The 19,603-nt window shown below is 47.2% G+C and overlaps 1 protein-coding gene across 1 annotated transcript in view; it reads right to left on the reverse strand.

Moving 5' to 3' along the window:
* Positions 1-19,603, reverse strand: part of SFMBT1 (Scm like with four mbt domains 1) — a 182,669-nt gene that overhangs the window by 41,623 nt on the left and 121,443 nt on the right. Inside the window, exons 11-13 of the mRNA XM_075322086.1 lie at positions 4,070-4,196; positions 2,513-2,626; positions 1,187-1,226 (exon numbers count right to left, since the gene is read on the reverse strand). Coding sequence (XP_075178201.1) covers positions 1,187-1,226; positions 2,513-2,626; positions 4,070-4,196 — 281 coding nt within the window. The remainder of the gene's footprint in view (positions 1-1,186; positions 1,227-2,512; positions 2,627-4,069; positions 4,197-19,603) is intronic.

A 19,603-nucleotide genomic window follows, 5' to 3' on the forward strand; every position in this document is an offset into this window, starting at 1 on the left:
GGCCTATGTATAATGTGTAAAATGTAAGTGTAATGTATAATGTGCATGTAAATTGTATAAAAAGCCACCAGGTGGCAGTGTTTTAGCACAGCTGTCCTGGCACCTGGGTGAGCAGGGAAAGAGTTAAGGAAGAGGAGAGCGTCCCAGGGAAGATGTATGAGAAGTAGTCCCCACGATGAAGATTCTGATCCTATGGGTCACCTCTCCGGCTGTGATGAGGGGGATCCAGTCTGGATTGATGAACCGCGTCCCAGTTCGTGCCAGAGTGATGTGTAGTGACGGAAGGAAAGGCCTAGTGGTGACAAAGTGCCCAGTTGCCAGAGAGATGGACTGCTGCGAAATTATATATGGAAGTGAAAATGTAAGGAACCCCTATGGGAACAATACCGGCACCGGCTAAGTGCGGACCGAGATGTGGCTGAAGACAAAAGGAAAATAAAGTTACTTTGTTTGAGAAAAGAGTGTGTTGCTGGACTTTATTTCCTGTGGATATGAATGTGGTGTCGCCTGAATCTGATACGGCGTCTTCCTGTGTGTGGTGTGGCGTCGGGGAGGCGAGGTGCTAATGACAGGCTGTGCTGTGACCTGTTCCCCTGCACACGCAACTACAAGCACTACCTGCCTGTGCCCCCAACCACATATGCATAGTTTGTATCTGAAAACTTCTGTTTTGAATAGCTAAACACAAAAAAAGAAAAAAAAAAAATGGGGCCTAAAAATGAATAAGAAGAGTCTCATCAAGCATTTGAGACAGTTTTGGAAAACAAAAACAAACAGACTGTGGCTGCAGAACTCTACATAAAACATCACAGGATGCCAACCCTGCTTCATGGATTCCATTGAACTTTCATTAGTAAGCCACAAATACAGTTTTATAAGGATCCTGACAATACGGGGAAGAAGGCAGCAATCATTCATCACGCTGCTGGCACTGTACTGCACTGAAAACTGCGTGAAAGGCAAGTTCCAGATAGCGACATATTGTGGTAGAAATCGTGATAGGAGTAAAAGCTGTTCAGAGTATGGTCTGAACTTTTAGGAAGTTAAGCCTCCAAATTGCACCTGAAGCTGGTATCCCCAAGGCTAAACTATTAAAAACAAATGCCATACACCGTAAGCTTCCTGCATCACTGCAACTTCAAACAATTGAAACCTCTGTCTGCAAATTTGCGTTCCAATTACTTACGGTTTCTGAGCGTTACTGACAGTCTTCTTCCGAGGTTTTGCTGTAGAAAATAAAAAAAGCATAACAATTAGATGATTTCTATGCACATTGCGCTTCCATTTTTAAGCAGATTGGTCAACTGGGCCATTATCCCAATATATATCATGCTGCCACAATAGAACAGCAAACTACAATGACAGATCTGTTTTATAATTGCCGAGAAGAACATTGGGCTCATAATGTATTCTTTAATTGCTCCGACTATCCAAAAATATACACTCGAGTATAAGCTGACCCGAGTATAATCTGAGGCCCCTAATTTTACCACAAAAAAAACTGGGAAACGTATTGACTAGAGTATAAGCCTAGGGTGGGAAATGCAGCAGCTACTGAAATTTCAAAAATAAAAATAAAATACTAATAAAATGTAATGTGCCCTATCCTTGTCCCCCCCTTCTAGTAACGTGCCCCACCCTCGTCTCCTGTAGTAATGTGACCATCCTTGTGCCCTATAGTAATGTGCCTATTCTTATGCCCCATCCTGTAGTAATGTGCTCCATGCATGTCCCCTGTAGCAATGTGCCCATCTTTGGGCCCCATCTTTTAGTAATGTGCCCATTCTTGTGCTCCATGCATGCCCCCTGTAGTATTGTGCCCTGTAGTAAAGTGCCCATTTTTGTGTCTGCCCTGTAGTAATGTACCCCATAGTAATGTGCCCTGTAGTAATGTGCCTATCCTTTAGTAATGTCCTTATTCCAGTCCCCTTCTTTCCCCCTATTATGCTGTTGTTCATATACAAAAAAATAAAAATTTTCTAACCTATCCTCCGTTCCTGCGGTGTCCTTTTACCTGCCTCTTCTGGACTGCAGGCACATGGACTCATCTGTGTTCGCCACTGGTGCACGGGGCTGACGTCATCGCTTCACTTCAGTTGAATGCTTTGAGGCGGCCCAGTCTGCACATTACTTCAGTTGAATTCAATTGAAGTAAAGCGCAGATGGGCCCCGTACACCAGCGGCAATCACTGAGGGGGCTATGTGCCTGCGGTCTGCAAGAAGCAGGTAAGAGGACATCACGGGAACGGAGGCCAGGTGAGAATATTTTTTTTTTTTGTGGGACCCTCACTCAAGTATAAGCCGAGGGGGGAGTTTTCAGCATAAAAAATATGGTTTGAAAAATTCGTCTTATACTTGAGTATTTACGGTAAATATATCTTTATTTAACCAGTTTAGACTAATATGACGAATCTGTCCCTGTAATGTGCTGACCTTTCTCTAGGAAGAATATCTAAATAAAAGATTCCTTTATTTTATTGCAAATGTTTGTAATCCTAAGTGAAAAATTTACCATTTGTAAGAGGTGGGGTACATAACGGGTGCCCATTAGTTTCACACCATCCCATTGGAAAGATGTCCATGGATTCCAAATGCACAATACACTCTGGAACAGGGGACTTCACACCTAGGGAGAAATATTATACAATTAACATTTTATTCGGCTAAGGCCCCCCCAATCAAAGATGGCTGTCAGCCAAGGGTGAAATTCTGCCCACAGCCCAGTCACTCACTGGAGACTGGGTCCCGCCTCAGTGATGCCACGTCAACTTCCAATTCTGGAAGTTGACGTGACATCACCGGACATCAGAGGTCACTGCAGCCAAGGTCACGTGATGGAGAGTGAGTGGACAGCAATAATACCGCTCACAGACAGAATGGACAACAGAAGGTATATGGAAAAAGCCTTCTGTCTCAGCTTTACATTGATGTGGCCCCATTGCTTTGTAGTGGATCACCTCATATTCATACATTTTTATTGAAACAAAAGCATACAATACACACCACAAGATATGCTGAAATAGTGTTTCCATATAAAAGGTTTTTTTTCCAGTATTGGACATGAAGCCAAAGCAGGAAATTAGAAGAAATAACCTATTCTGACCCTTTTAATCCCCTTCCGCTCCAGCACCATCACTTTGGAAGTCGGCACCAACCTCTGCTTATTTCCTGCAATGATCACAAGCCATACCTCATTCATGTGACCAATTACACCATTGGTGATGCTGGCATTAACGGCAAGTGACCATCGAGACCAGTGATAGGCAGCAAGTTGTATGAATCATGTGCGGAATATCTCTGCTGCAGAAAGTAAGCAAAGACCATGTTTGGCCCTGAGCGGTTGCCCTCAAGCAACACAGGAATTAAGAGGTTAACATAGGATGTTTTTGGGGCTTTTTTTATGTCCAGAAAACCATAATTAAGTACTTATGGACTCAATGGGACCTTCTATTATCAGGACTAAGGTCCTATTCCCATGTAAACTGTACATTACATTTTTTTGCTCCTAAATAAACACGGGTGGCGCTCAATGGACCCTCAGACTCTACAATACCAAAGAGACCTATCCTAATTAAATCAGATCTTATGTTTTGTAGTAACTACTTCTTTGAGAAACACGTAGGCAACATGGCAAGACCTATCCATTTGGCTACAATGTGGGTCCATCAGGGTATCCATTACTGCGCATTTCCGTTAACCGGGGGGGGGGGATCAAAAAAAAAATCAGAATGCAGTGCTATATTTGGTAGGATCTTCGAGGGCACCTCCAACATAGGTGTGAACAGAGCCTTAGTGGACTTACAACATGCCAATCCAGTACAGTAAGGGCATGTTCATACAGTGCATTTTGCTGTGGGAGGCCATGACATTTGTATATATAGTAAAACATCATTTTAGGTTGACGTCCGTAATCTGCTCAGTGTACGGACCATGATACCAGACTGACCAAGGGTCTCCCGATCCAATGTTCAAGATCTGGTTAGGAGACCAGCAGCCAAGTCCATGCATCACGGTCCATAAGTGAGCGTCTGGATAAGAATTTATGCTAAAATAATTAATAGACTAGGACCTTCCAGCTGAAGCCAGACGTAGGGGCCGGTGACCCTTGTGATGGTGGCGACACAGATATTCTGCGGCTGAAAGGGATTCACAGCCTCAAGCTTCATGCGTTCCTGAAGAACATGTTCATTCTTTACCTGCAAACAGAAGAAAATAATGTTGGTCGCAATGTGCTAAAAGGAGTCAAAGTTTATCACCTTTAAAAGTTTCATCAAAAAATGACCTATTGTTTGATATGTTAAAAGTATTTTAACATTTGACAATTTCCCCCCCCCCTTTCAATTTTTCATATCCATATCTATATAAATAAAATACATTTTCACACTGGTCTCTAGATTTATACTAGAAACTCCTACTTTCTTATTTTTAGACGACTTTTCAGCATTCTTATCAACACAGACAGGGCTATAATGAATGTTATCACCTCTATATTAGACATCAAGGGGGTTAACCTTACTCACTCATCGCTGGGCCGGGTGATGTCGAGTCCAGGGATGTCACGGGTGGCCTGCCCGGCTTCGTGCCCTGAGGTGTCCACAATAAAGGGGGGTAGGAGGTTGGGAGTGATGACATTTGTCGTGACGCCACCTGCAGTACGCGGCCAGGGAATAGCCGCCTCTGCCGTCGTCCTCCGGGGCTGATGGTAGTAGCGAGGATGCCATTACTCCCTACAGGTGGAGCGGGCCCCGGGGAGGATGATGAGGGGAGTAATAGTAGTGGCAGTGGCCATGAGCGCAGTCAATAACAGACTGACACTGTCTCTGCGGGTTCCAGGTGTCTATTCACAGTTGTTTCAGGCACTGTGTTGGCCAGGAAACGTGCAATCTCCCCGTCCCAGCAAATTCTGGAAAACCAGCTTTAAGAATGATCTTCCCTAGGGTCCTGCATCCTGTGTAGCGTCAGTCCCGAGGGAGCAAAGAAGCTCTCCCATCGTCAACTGTATGAACCCCTGTGTCCCACCAGAGCCACCATTGAGATAGTCTGCTCCTTTCCTCTCCTGCTGGAAAACTGTTGTGTTGTCTCCTGACTCCCCCTTGTGGCTGCTCCTCCCCGGGTCCCTGTGACTAGTGGGTGCCTGCCTGCCATGTTTGGAGACTGCCTTAGGACCTTACCCTAGCCCGATCCTCAGTGGGGAGGGCAACTGGTTGTGTGTTTGAGTTGTGTAAGTGGTGAAACCGGTATCGACCTCTTCTGGATCCAGGTTGAGCACTGCACCTTAAGTGAGGTGCAGTACCCTGTGGCGACTGAAGCCTCAGGGGCGCCACATATACACTGTAGAGAACACAGAATCCACTATTCCCCATAGGAGAGGTTACAGCTCACCCCATTGCCTGTATTTGCCCTTATTAAAGCATGCTCTGATTAGAAGATCAGGAGACACAAAAATTAGGATTTAAGTCAGTCTATTGCTACTAATGTCTATATGTGCAAAAGGAAGCAGGAATCCAATATTAGGCGTAGTGATCAATGCAACTATTACATCATGTTTTGGATCCCAATCTTTGATGCAAGCTCATGAAGCAAGCGTACATTCCTCCGTTCAGATAATGACTGTTATACCACTGACGTGCCTCTATAACAGTAGCAAGTGGAGCAAAGCCTGCCCTGCTGCTATTAGCCACTTAAATTTTGCTGCAAATTTGACATTTACAGTGTATTTAACACTAGAAGTCCCAGGAATTTCGAGCTCCATAGGGTTCCAACGGTAGAAATGTTAAATGACCCCTCTCTGGGACTTCTAGTGTTAAAGAAAAAGCAAAAAACAAATTTATCATAAATACCTCAATTAAAACAAAAAAGAGAATTTTGTTTACTTACCGTAAATTCTTTTTCTTATAGTTCCGTATTGGGAGACCCAGACCATGGGTGTTTAGCTTCTGCCTCCGGAGGACACACAAAGTACTACACTTAAAAGTGTAGCTCCTCCCTCTGAGCTTATACACCCCCTGGTGAGCCAGTCCCAGCCAGTTTAGTGCAAAAGCTGAAGGAGAATAGCCACCCACAAGTAGAACAGAGCAAGAGCCGGAACAACCGGAGACTCTGTCCACGACAATAGCCGGTGATAACACGCGGAACAAGAAATTGCCAACAGGCAACAGGGAGGGTGCTGGGTCTCCCAATACGGAACTATAAGAAAAAGAATTTACGGTAAGTAAACAAAATTCTCTTTTTCTTTATCGTTCCTTTGGGAGACCCAGACCATGGGACGTTCCAAAGCAGTCCCTGGGTGGGAAATAAACAGAAAAACTAAGAAGTAGGCAGAACCTAACTTCACAAGTGGGCGACAGCCGCCTGAAGGATGCGTCTGCCCAAGCTCGCATCTGCCGAAGCAGGAGCATGCACTTGGTAGTGCTTCGAGAAGGTATGCAGACTAGTCCAAGTGGCAGCCTGACAGACTTGTTGAGCCGTAGCCTGGTGCCTAAAAGCCCAAGAGGCACCGACAGCTCTGGTCGAGTGTGCCTTGATCCCCGGCGGGGGAGGCACCTAAGTACTCTGGTAGGCGTCCGAAATGGTCGATCTAATCGGGCTAAGGTCGGCTTAGAAGCAGGGAGGCCCTTGCGCCGACCTGTGGTTAGCACAAAAAGAGAAGTGCACCTCCTGAGCGCAGCGGTGCGAGATACATAGATCCGGAGAGCACGCACCAGATCTAGAGTATGCAGCGCTTTTTCAAAGCGATGAACAGGGGCCAGACAGAAGGAAGGTAAGGTAATGTCCTGGTTAAGGTGGAAGGGAGAGACCACCTTAGGAAGAAAGTCCGGAGTCGGACGGAGAACCACCTTGTCTTGATGAAAAACTAAAAAAGGTGACTCCGAAGAGAGCACAGCCAAATCAGAGACTCTCCTGAGAGAAGTTATGGCAACTAGAAAGGCCACTTTCTGAGAAAGACGATACAAAGAAACCTCCCTAAGAGGCTCAAAAGGGGGTTTCTGCAATACCCTAAGGACCAAGTTAAGGTGCCAGGGATCCAAGGGCCGCCGATAAGGCGGAATGATGTGAGACGCGCCTTGCATAAAGGTGCGGACCTGAGCCAGCCGAGCAAGACGCCGCTGGAACAGTACTGACAGAGCCGAGACTTGTCCCTTGAGAGAGTTGAGGGACAGTCCTAGCTGCAGACCGGACTGTAGAAAAGACAGAAGGGTCGGCAAAGAGAATGGACAAGGAGGATGGCCGGTAGAGCGACACCAGGACAGGAAAATTTTCCAAGTCCTGTGATAGATCTTAGCGGAGGAAGACTTATGGGCCCGAGTCATAGTGGAGATGACTTCAGGAGGAATACCAGAAGCCGTCAAAATCCAGGACTCAAGAGCCACGCCGTCAATTTGAGGGCCGCAGAATTCGGGCGGAAAAACGGACCTTGCGAGAATAGGTCTGGACGGTCCGGGAGATGCCACGGCATCTCTACGGACAATTGGAGCAGGTCCGGATACCAAGCTCGCCTGGGCCAGTCCGGTGCAATGAGGATGACTCGACGGCCCTCCATTCTGATCTTGCGCAGGACTCTGGGCAAGAGAGCTAGAGGGGGAAACACGTAGGACAGACGAAACTGGGACCAGTCTTGAACCAGAGCGTCCGCGGCGAAGGCCTGAGGATCGTGGGAGCGAGCCACGTAAACAGGAACCTTGTTATTGTGACGGGATGCCATTAGGTCCACGTCCGGAGTGCCCCATTTGCGGCAGATTGACTGAAACACTGCCGGGTGCAGGGACCACTCGCCACCGTCCACGCTTTGACGGCTGAGATAATCTGCCTCCCAGTTTTCCACGCCTGGGATGTGGACTGCGGATATGGTGGACTTGGAGTCCTCCGCCATTGAAGGATGCGTTGTACCTCCATCATTGCCAGGCGGCTGCGTGTCCCGCCTTGGTGATTGATGTAGGCAACCGCTATCGCGTTGTCTGACTGGACTCGAATGTGCCTGCCCGCCAACAGGTGGTGAAAAACTAGGAGAGCTAGAAGCACGGCTCTGGTTTCCAGCACATTGATTGAAAGGGCTGACTCGGACGGAGTCCATGTGCCCTGCGCTCTGGTGGAGACATACTGCTCCCCAGCCGCATAGACTGGCATCCGTGGTGAGAATCACCCAGGACGAGGCCAGGAAGGAGCGCCCTTGGGACAGGGAGAGAGGCCAAAGCCACCACTGAAGAGAGCTCCTGGTCCGTGGCGACAGAGCCACTAACCTGTGTAAGGAGGAAGGCAGCTTGTCCCAACAGCGGAGAATGTCCAGCTGCAGGGGGCGCAGGTGGAACTGGGCAAAGGGAACAGCCTCCATGGACGCCACCATTTGACCCAGCACCTGCATCAGGCGCTTGAGGGTATAACGGCGGGGCCTCAGCAGAGAGCGCACCGCTAGCTGGAGAGACTGCTGTTTGATTAAGGGCAACTTCACAAGTGCCGGCAAAGTCTCGAACTGCATCCCTAGGTACGTGAGACTCTGGGTCGGAGTCAGAGTGGATTTGGGCAGATTGACCAGCCACCCGAATTGAGCTAGAGTGGAGAGAGTGAGCGAGACACTCCGCTGACAGTCTGCGCTGGATGGAGCCTTGACTAGAAGGTCGTCCAGGTAAGGGAGCACTGCCAACCCCTGGAGGTGCAGAACCGCAATCACTGCTGCCATGACCTTGGTGAATACCCGAGGGGCCGTGGCTAACCCGAAGGGGAGAGCCACGAACTGGAAATTATCCTCTCCTATTGCAAAACGTAACCAACGCTGGTGTGAAACTGCAATTGGCACATGTAGATAGGCATCTCTGATGTTGATGGACGCCAGGAAATCCCCTTGAGACATAGAGGCAATGACTGATCGCAGAGACTCCATGCGAAAATGCCGCACCCGAACATGCTTGTTGAGAAGTTTGAGATCTAGGATGGGCCGGAAGGTACAGTCCTTTTTGGGAACTAGGAAGAGGTTTGAGTAAAAACCTCTGAACCGTTCCCGAGCGGGAACTGGTACAATTACTCCATGTGCCTGCAAGGATGCCACGGCCTGTGAGAAAGCGGCGGCCTTGGAGCAGGGGGGAGTTGAGAGAAAAAATCTGTTTGGCGGGCTGGAAGAGAATTCTATCCTGTAGCCGTGAGATATGATATCTCTCACCCACTGATCGGAGACTTGTTTTAACCAAGCGTCGCCAAAGTGGGAGAGCCTGCCACCGACTAAGGACGTTGCTGGAGCTGGCAGAGAGTCATGAGGAGGCTGCCTTAGTGGCAGAACCTCCTGCGGTCTTCTGCGGACGCGCTTTTGGGCGCCAGTTGGATTTCTGATCCTTAGCTGAGTTAGCGGACGAGGCGGAGGGCTTAGAGGACGACCAGTTGGAGGAACGAAAGGAACGAAACCTGGACTGATTCCTACCCTGGGCGGGTTTCCTGGTCTTGGTTTGTGGCATGGAAGTACTCTTCCCGCCAGTAGCTTCCTTAATAATTTTCTCCAGCTGTTCACCGAACAGCCGGGAACCAGCAAAAGGGAGCCCAGCAAGGTACTTCTTTGAAGAAGCATCTGCCTTCCACTCTCGAAGCCACAAGATCCTGCGGATAACGAGGGAATTAGCCGAAGCCACCGCAGTGCGGTGAGAAGCCTCTAGCATATCAACAGAAGAAAAAAAAGACAGGTATTTTGCCGCGCTTGAAGACCATAGACTATGATGTCAGGCAAATGATTCTTTTTATTTCATCCTACGCGTTTCGGAGACCACAACTGTCTCCTTCTTCAGGGAAAGGAACTATTACAGAGACCAAGGAAGAATGCTTTTATAAAGCAGTCAAAAAAAAGAGGGGAGGGAAAACAAAGGAAGGAAACCCTGCCCATGACATCAGCTCACCATGTGCTGCAGGGCCATGACTCATAGCCACATGGAGCAGAGCCGTGTCAGGATCACATTAGGGATTTCCATATATTACAAGATAAAACTCGCTAAACATTAATCATCCATCATAAATAAATGACTGTCAAGGGTGCACAGATAACTGTGAAAAAATTGTTAGACATATTCATAATCAAACTATGCACACAGATATACATATGATATAGAAAATATGAAGTGAAAAAACACAAAATATAAAGCATCCATTAAACAAACCAGACATAAAAATAAAAATAAAACTTAAAACATGAACATTGAAAGCTGCCCCACAGCCAAGGATATGACTGCAAAAACAGTTTCTTACTAATAGCTAATGGTCAGCTGTAATCAGCACCATTAGCATACGGACATAAAAAACATTGCATAAAGTGCAGGTGAGCATACTGAGTTATTAAGTGTCTCTATTTGTTGGTATTGCTGATTTTAGATTTTACTGCTATTACTTTTGAACATTAACCTTTGAAAAAACAGAAAACAAAAAGTGAAAACATGAAAAATTGCAATTGCTAACAAAAAGTGATGGGGTGTGCATTTGGAACACTAATAAAGCGGACGGATGAAGAAAAACTGAAAGAATTAATATTGTGTACTTGCGTGCAGAAAGAGAAAGAATCTCTTACCAAAGGGGGTGAAATGGGTTCAGGCCGTGGGAAAAAATTAAAAGGCGCAGGCGCGCTGCACAGGGACGGTAGCAGGATCCTCACAACAAGGTCAAGTGAGTTCAGGAGCGTGGGAAACCGCTGTAGCACGCGTGCGCGCACATCATACTACAGCAGCTAAAGAGAAAAAGAAGAAAAAAAGAGAGGCATTTAAGCTCTAACCAAAGAGCATTCACAAAAGAATTAGTGCCAAAAAAGAGGATGATCAAGCAAAGGATTCGGCTTTGCTCCGTAAACAAGAGAAAAAAAAAGTGTTTTTATTTTTACAGGGAAAGATCTGAAACACGCAGTGATGCTTAAAAAGAGATAAAAAAATATACTATAAAAACATGGAGGTATAAGAAAAACTGCCAATACCTCCATGTTTTTATAGTATATTTTTTTATCTCTTTTTAAGCATCACTGCGTGTTTCAGATCTTTCCCTGTAAAAATAAAAACACTTTTTTTTCCTCTTGTTTACGGAGCAAAGCCGAATCCTTTGCTTGATCATCCTCTTTTTTGGCACTAATTCTTTTGTGAATGCTCTTTGGTTAGAGCTTAAATGCCTCTCTTTTTTTCTTCTTTTTCTCTTTAGCTGCTGTAGTATGATGTGCGCGCACGCGTGCTACAGCGGTTTCCCACGCTCCTGAACTCACTTGACCTTGTTGTGAGGATCCTGCTACCGTCCCTGTGCAGCGCGCCTGCGCCTTTTAATTTTTTCCCACGGCCTGAACCCATTTCACCCCCTTTGGTAAGAGATTCTCTTTCTGCACGCAAGTACACAATATTAATTCTTTCAGTTTTTCTTCATCAGTCCGCTTTATTAGTGTTCCAAATGCACACCCCATCACTTTTTGTTAGCAATTGCAATTTTTCATGTTTTCACTTTTTGTTTTCTGTTTTTTCAAAGGTTAATGTTCAAAAGTAATAGCAGTAAAATCTAAAATCAGCAATACCAACAAATAGAGACACTTAACTCAGTATGCTCACCTGCACTTTATGCAATGTTTTTTATGTCCGTATGCTAATGGTGCTGATTACAGCTGACCATTAGCTATTAGTAAGAAACTGTTTTTGCAGTCATATCCTTGGCTGTGGGGCAGCTTTCAATGTTCATGTTTTAAGTTTTATTTTTATTTTTATGTCTGGTTTATGTTTAATGGATGCTTTATATTTTGTGTTTTTTCACTTCATATTTTCTATATCATATGTATATCTGTGTGCATAGTTTGATATGAATATGTCTAACAATTTTTTCACAGTTATCTGTGCACCCTTGACAGTCATTTATTTATGATGGATGATTAATGTTTAGCGAGTTTTATCTTGTAATATATGGAAATCCCTAATGTGATCCTGACTAGAGTTGAGCGCGGTTCGCGGTTCGAGGTTCTCCAGTTCTAGGCTCGAGTGATTTTGGGGCATGTTCTAGATCGAACTAGAACTCGAGCTTTTTGCAAAAGCTCGATAGTTCTAGAAACGTTCGAGAACGGTTCTAGCAGCAAAAAAACAGCTAAATCCTAGCTTGGTTTCTGCTGTAATAGTGTAAGTCACTCTGTGAATCACACTATTATGACATTTCAGTGTATAGTGTGCGTGAACAGCGCCTTCAGATCACTGCTGTTTGTATAATGGCGATCGCCTTTTTTTTTTTTTTTTCCTTGTCTTCCTTCCCTAAGCGCGCGCGTCTTGTGGGGCGGGCCAGCATGTCAGCCAATCCCAGACACACACACAGCTAAGTGGACTTTGAGCCAGAGAAGCAACGGCATGTGTGATAGGATGTCCATGTCACATGTCCCTGCATTATAAAACCGGACATTTTCTTTCAGGACGCCATTATCTGCCTTCTGCGTCTTTGGTGTCAGACATCACTGTCGCAGCTCCGTCCTCCTGAGTCCTATAGCCGATACAGCTGTATGCGCTGTATACACAGCGTTAGACAGCATAGGGAGAGCACTTTATAGCAGTCCTTTTAAGGGCTCAAACCGGCAGGGTCAGAGTTAAGGTGACAGGTCCTGAAAACAGCGCCAGCGTCTGTGCAGCCAAGGTCAGGGATTTCCTCCCTGCATTTCCCTATTAGGAGGGATAGAAAGGCAGGCTTCCATTCCTCTATCCAGAGCCCCAAAATCCTGGCACTGTACCCTCCTGTCCTCTGCACACTCCAACTCATAACTAAGCCATTATACTAGCAAACAGTCAGTGTACCTAGTGGCATCCTAAACGTGGCTATTGGACTTTGCTATAGTCCCACTAGTGCAAAGACATTTGCAGAGCCCGTCTGCCTGCATTGCACACTCAAACTTTTTTAAACTCAGCCATTATACTAGCAAACACTCACTGTACCTAGTTGTATCCTAAACGTGGCTATTGTACTTTTGTCTATTCACACTACTGCAAATCTATGTGCAGCACCTCTGCATGACAACCTCCTGCTCTGTTTTTAATAAGCTATAATGATAGCACAAAATACTGACATTTAGTGGCATCATAGAACTGGCTGTTGTATTCCATTAGTGCCCCACTGGTGCCAAGCTATTTCTAGCACCTCTACATCACACCCTCATGCACATTTTGCTACGCTAATGTTATAGCAAACTCATGGAATTCATTGCTGCATTTCATAATTCGGAGGGATAGAAAGTCAGGCTTCCTTTAGCTTTTCCTTCTGTTCATAGACAGCATCTCCAAGACAAATTTCCCCTCCACGTCTAAGTGTGGAGAGGCAGCTAGTGCGCATGCGTGTGCCGATGTACCCCAGCTGCAGCATAATTCTAGTGTTTCGCGTAGTGAGTATGCTCAGCCTGACTGTGTTATTCCTGACGCTAAGTCTTCTTTTCGGGATACAGCGCATGCTCCCACACTAAGTGTGAAAAGCCTCTTTGCACAGGTACTTGCATTCCGTGCCGGGTCTAAGTCCTGTTTTGTGCCTAGACACCATGCTAAAGCTGATAGTCTTTTTTCAGAGACTGTATTTCATGCTACTGAGCATACTCAGGCACTTCCTGCATCAGAGACTAGGTCCGGTAATGAACTCTTTGGCCCTGGCCCTCATGTGGGGGTCCCATATAGACCACAGGGCATCAGGTGTCCTCCCAAATGTCTTGCAGAGGCCCACACCTATGACTTGTCACCGCATTATTGATGGTCAGACGATGACTGGTGAGGTGTTTGGGTCATGGCAGCCATGAGGTCATCATTGAAGTTGCGTTTCCAAATAGGACGCTAGTTATGCCACTCATGACGTGTCGCTCTACTTTTGTCTCCAGGAGGTGCATTGTGGTTCACCCTGGTTTGGGGCGGACCCAGGTTATAAAAGGGGCTGGAGCCAACAAGGAGGTGCGCAGTCTTCTATTATGCTCCGAAAGAGCACACCTCCATGTGTTGAACCCATTGCGGCTTTAGGCCAGAGGTAGGCAGGGATAGGGTGGTGGATGCAGGCCGCCACCACAGTTGGTAACGCAGAACGGTTAAGACCAGCTCCTGTCCTAACAGTCCTGCTTGTGCAGCCCAGTGGCATTAACAGGCCTGCTGCTGCTGATGCGCCTGCTGTCCACAGGTGTGGCCCCTACGCACACGGTCAGCGTACTCAATGGCCCCTGTGTTGTTAACAGGGAGTTCCTGGGCTGGGTGGGCATGTTGACCCTGTGCCGCTAACAGGGCTCACAGTCTCCAGATCAGAATGGCGTCTAACTCGGTTCAGGCTACTATTAGTTTCATAGCCACACAGCTCTGTATCCTCCACCAAACCTTCAAGTTGCCAACCTCTCCTTTTCCAACTGGGAGCACGGTGGACACTGACTGCTGATGGGGATATATACCTTTGTCTTTCTTTTCTTATTAATTTTCGTTATATAGCGGTCACAGATTATATACCACTTTATCCAAATCTGCCAGTCCCACTGTAACAGATGTTGTTTCTTCAGCAAATGTTACAGTTGCTTAACCACCAAATCCACGGACCAAAACTTTTTTCCCCTTTCCAACACACCTGTTCCCCTTTCCAACAGCATCTGTCCTTTTTCAACTCATTTTGGGATATGACCAAAAGTGCAACTGTGCAGGGACACCGTACTCAACGCCATCTCAGCACAGCAGCCATCCCTCGGTCCCTCCGATGTGGACAAGTAAAAGACCATTTCCTCCTATCCATGACAAAGCGTTGAGATTCACTCTGTGCAGCACTGGTGTTTAGTGGAAAAGTAGATCTAAGATTGCGTACCACATTCTGCAGATACTCCTGTATACGTGCGTCTATTTCTATGGCAGGAATTAGTTCGCCAAATTTTGTCTTGTACCGGGGATCTAACAGTGTGGCAACCCAGTAGTCAGGATTACTTCAAATTCATACAATACGAGGGTTATGTAGGTAGTACAGCAAGAAGGCGCTCATGTGTCTTGTGCATCCAGGAGGACCAAGTCCTTGGTGTGTTGGTGGCAGAGAGGTGAGAATCGTGCATCCTTCCTCTGCCCTCTACCCACAACCTCGCACAACCGAAATGTGAGCAAGCTCTCACTCATCTGCTGAGTCTTCCATGCACATCGCCAGTTCGTCCTCCATTTCTTCATGGGCTCCTGCACTTTCATCAACACTTTTTGCTGATACTATGCGCCCTTGTTAATCCCTCTCCCTCACCATGACTGCCGCATAGGTGCCGCTGACCATCTGGACCTCGTAGATCTTGTTATCCCTTCCGCATATGACTCCTCCTGTACTTCCTCCCCTTCCTCTTGTCCCAACACCTGACTCCGAATAATAATTACAGTGTGCTCCATCATGTAGATGACCAGAATTGTCACGCTGAGAATGACATTGCCAGTGCTAAACATCTTCGTCGACATTTGTGAACTGTGTAGCAGGGTGCATAGGTCCTTGATCTGACACCACTCCAGCAGCGTGATCTGCACCACCTCTTGATCAAGTTATCCCAGGCTATATGTCATACCGTATTTCAGCAGGGCTCTGCGGTGCTGCCACACACGCTGCAACATGTGCAGATTCAAATTCCTGCGTGTCGGAACATCGCATTTCCGGCGTTTAACCACCAGACCTAAAGACTTCTGTAGCGACGAAAGTTGTTGAGCTGCTGTGTACGCACGATGGAAGTGAGCACATAGAGAGCGTGCACGCTGCACAAGGCCATGTAGGCCGTGATGGTGTTTTAAAAATTGCTGGAGAATTAGGTTCAACACGTGAGCCATACAAGGCACGTGTGTCACATTGCCCTGACGATGGCCCGCAGCCAGGTTTGCATCATTGCCGCACACGGCTGTTAAGTCACCAACGGAGTCCGCTCCGTCAATTTGTACTACGGTCGCCAGGTTACAACGTGTTCCTTTCATGAATAGTGCTGATGATGGGAGAGGAGTCCATGCCAGCGGCGCAGGTGGACGCAGGTTATGCTCACCCACTGGGCTGCATTACCTTGACAGATGCAAAATCTCTGGCTGAATGTAGCTGGTGGGTATCTCACAGATGAAATACCATCATTCAGCTACAACCAATGGGAAGACACCACACCCTTTTTTATGCCCACCCTGTCTGCAGACCACTGCCAGACATAGCTATGAACCTCTGGTTAATTTTACCCCCAGTTCAGTTTTATGATTTTGTGTGCTTGTTACCCGACTACTTTTCCTGCTTGCTGTTTATGTACCTTGTTGGCCGATCCGCATTTCACCTCTGCTTGTTTTCTGATTAAGTCCTGGCCGTCCCATTCTGTTCCTGTTCCTCAATTAATGTTTTGACCCTGCCTGACTCCTATTCTCTGGAATAGCGGTGTGACTCACATTTCACATACATTTCAAAGTAAAACTTTGACCGCCTGATGGCATTGAGCTCTGCTGCCAGCATAGTAAGGAGGTGTGTGGTAGTCCTTGTGCGCAGTTGCTTGGAAGGGTGGCCTGACCACACAGGGTTTGCGCCAAGGTGGAGGACCCACACGAGGTTGAAGAGGCAGAAGCAGTGTATTAACTTCTACATACAGAACAAGGATTGAAACAACTCGTGGGGACGGCAAGACTTGTACAGCAGACCCTTCTCCATCTCTCACCATAGTTTGCCAGTGCCCAGTCAGCGACATGTAACGTCCCTATCCATGCTTACTGGTCCAAGTATCGGTGGTGAAATGCACCTGTTCCCACACAGAGTTTCTCAAGGAAGCGGTGATGTTGTGTGCGACATGCTGGTGTAGCGCAGGCACACCTTTCTTAGAGAAGTAGTGGCGACTGGGCATCTGGTACTGGGGCACAGTGACAGACATAAGGTCTCTAAAATCCTGTGTGTCCACCATGCGGAAAGGCAGCATTTCCGTAGCCAAGAGCTTACAGAGGGATAAAGTCAACCTCTTAGCTTTGTCATGGGTCGCAGGAAATGGCCTTTTATTTGTCCACATCTGAGGGACAGAGATCTGGCTGCTGTCTGTAGACGGTGTTGAGTAGGGTGTCCCTGGAAAAATGCAGGTTTGTGAGGAAAGTGCAGGCGGAGACATGATGTTGCCTTCATCTTGCCTTCAGATCTGTTCATCTTGTATCATTTTTAAAAAACACAGCAAGCAAGGGTTACTCCAAGCGGAGCCTCCATTTTTTCCAAAAATTGTGCCCCACACACACCCACCCATTCAGTGGCAGCACTTGTGACCTAGTTGCAAACAGGATGTTTTGATTTGCATCAAGCACATTCCAAATCCACAAGCATTTACTCTCCCCAGGATGACACAGGGGTAGTAAATTCCTTGTGGATCCATGACTTGTTCATTTTGATGAACGTCAGTCTGTCCACATTGTCACTGGACAGACGCATGCGCTTATCTGTCAGCACACACCCAGCAGCACTGAAGACACGTTCAGAGACAACGCTGGCAGCTGGACACGACAAAATCTTCAAGGCGTAACTGGAGAGCTCTGGACATTTTTCTAGATTTGAAGCCCAAAAGGAGCAAGGCTCCATTTGAAAAGTCATTGCATCAATGTTCATTTGGAGATACTCCTGTATCATCCTCTCCATCCGTTGACTATGTGTCAGACTTGTTGTCTCTGGTGGCCTTGCAAAGGAGGGTCTAAAAAAATTATTAAAAGATTCCATAAAATTGCTGTTACCAGCACCAGATCCGGTCCTACTGGTACGGGTAGACTGTTGAAGATGACGAGGCCGTCCCATGTTTGTCAAGTTACAACTGGAAGAATCACTCCCTTCACCTGCACGGTTGTTTGGTGGAAAAGCCGAGCTAAGATCGAGTAACAGCTTCTGCTGATACTCCTGCATACGTGCGTCCCTTTCTATGGGTGGAATTATGTCACAAAATTTGGACTTGTACCGGGGATCTAATAGTGTGGCAAGCTAGTAGTCATCATCACTTCTAATTTTGACAATACGAGGGTCATGTTGGAGGTAGTGCAACAAGAAGGCACTCGTGTCTTGCGCAGCCATGCGGACCAAGTCCACGCTGTGTTTGTGGCATAGAGGTGCTAACCGTTCTTTCTTCCTCTGACATCTCCCCCCAACCTCTTTCAACTGAAATTTGACCAAGCTCCCCCTCATCTGCTGAGTCTTCCATGTCCATGGACAGTTCGTCCTCCATATCTTCATGTCCTCCTGCACCTTCCTCAACATCTCGCCTGCTACCATGCGCCCTTGTTGATCCCTGTCCCCCATGGTCCCATGCCTGCCGCGTTGGTGATGATGAACGTCTGGACCTTGGTGATGTTGTTGTGTCTTGCGCATATGAATCCTCCTGTAGTTCCTCCCCTTCCTGTTGTCCCACCCCCTGACTCCGAATAGTGTTTAGCGTGTGCTCCAGCATGTAAATGACTGGAATTGTCATGCTGATAATGGCATTGTCAGCGCTAAACATATTCGTCGCCATGTCGAAACTGTGCAGAAGGGTGCATAGGTTCTTGATCTGAGACCACTCCATCAGGGTGATCTGCCCCACCTCTGCATCTCGTTGGCCCAGGCTATACGTCATGACGTATTGCACCAGGGCTCGATGGTGCTGCCGCAGTCGCTGTAAAATGTGGAGAGTCGAATTCCAGCGTGTCGTCACATCGCATTTCAGGTGATGAACAGGCAGGCCGAAAGACTTCTGGAGCGATGCAAGTCGCTCAGCAGCGGTGGTTGAACGGCGGAAGTGAGCAGACAGTTTTCGTGCCCTGTTCAGAAGGCCATCTAGGCTGGGATAGTGTGTTAAAAATTGCTGAACAACAAGGTTCAACACGTGAGCCATACAAGGCACATGTGTCACCTTGCCCAGGCGAAGGGCCGCACCCAGGTTTGCAGCATTGTCGCACACGGCCTTACCAGGCTGCAGGTTGAGTGGAGACAACCATTTATTAAACTCAGTCTCCAGAGCTGCCCACAACTCAGCCGCTGTGTGACTCTTATTTCCAAGACATTTCAAGCTAAAGACCGCCTGATGCCGTTGCGCTCTGCTGCCAGCATAGTAATGAGGGGTGCGTGATTCCTTCTGCGCAGTTAGAACGCTGGAGGCCTGACTAGGCAGGCTTTGGGCGAAGGTGGAGGACCAAGACGAGGTGGAGGAGGCAGAAGCAGTGGCGGAACTTGGACAGACAGAGGATTGACACACAAGTCGTGGGGATGGCAAGACTTGTGCAGCAGACCCTTCATCATCTATCACCATAGTTACCCAGTGCCCAGTCAGCGACATGTAACGTCACTGTCCATGCTTACTGGTCCAAGTATCGGTGGTGAAATGCACCCGTTCACACACCGAGTTTCTCAAGGAAGCGGTGATGTTGTGTGTGACATGCTGGTGTAGCGCGGGCACACCTTTCTTAGAGAAGTAGTGGCGACTAGGCATCTGGTACTGGGGCACAGCGACAGACATAAGGTCTCTAAAATCCTGTGTGTCCACTAGGCGGAAAGGCAGCATTTCGGTAGCCAACAGCTTACAGAGGGATAGAGTCAACCTCTTAGCTTTGTCATGGGTCGCAGGAAGTGGCCTTTTATTTGACCACATCTGAGGGACAGAGATCTGGCTGCTGTGTGTAGACGGTGTTCAGTAGGGTGTCCCTGGAAAAATGCAGGTTTGTGA

Source organism: Anomaloglossus baeobatrachus, chromosome 8 (genome assembly GCF_048569485.1).
Source record: "Anomaloglossus baeobatrachus isolate aAnoBae1 chromosome 8, aAnoBae1.hap1, whole genome shotgun sequence".
NCBI classification, from domain to species: Eukaryota; Metazoa; Chordata; class Amphibia; order Anura; family Aromobatidae; genus Anomaloglossus; species Anomaloglossus baeobatrachus.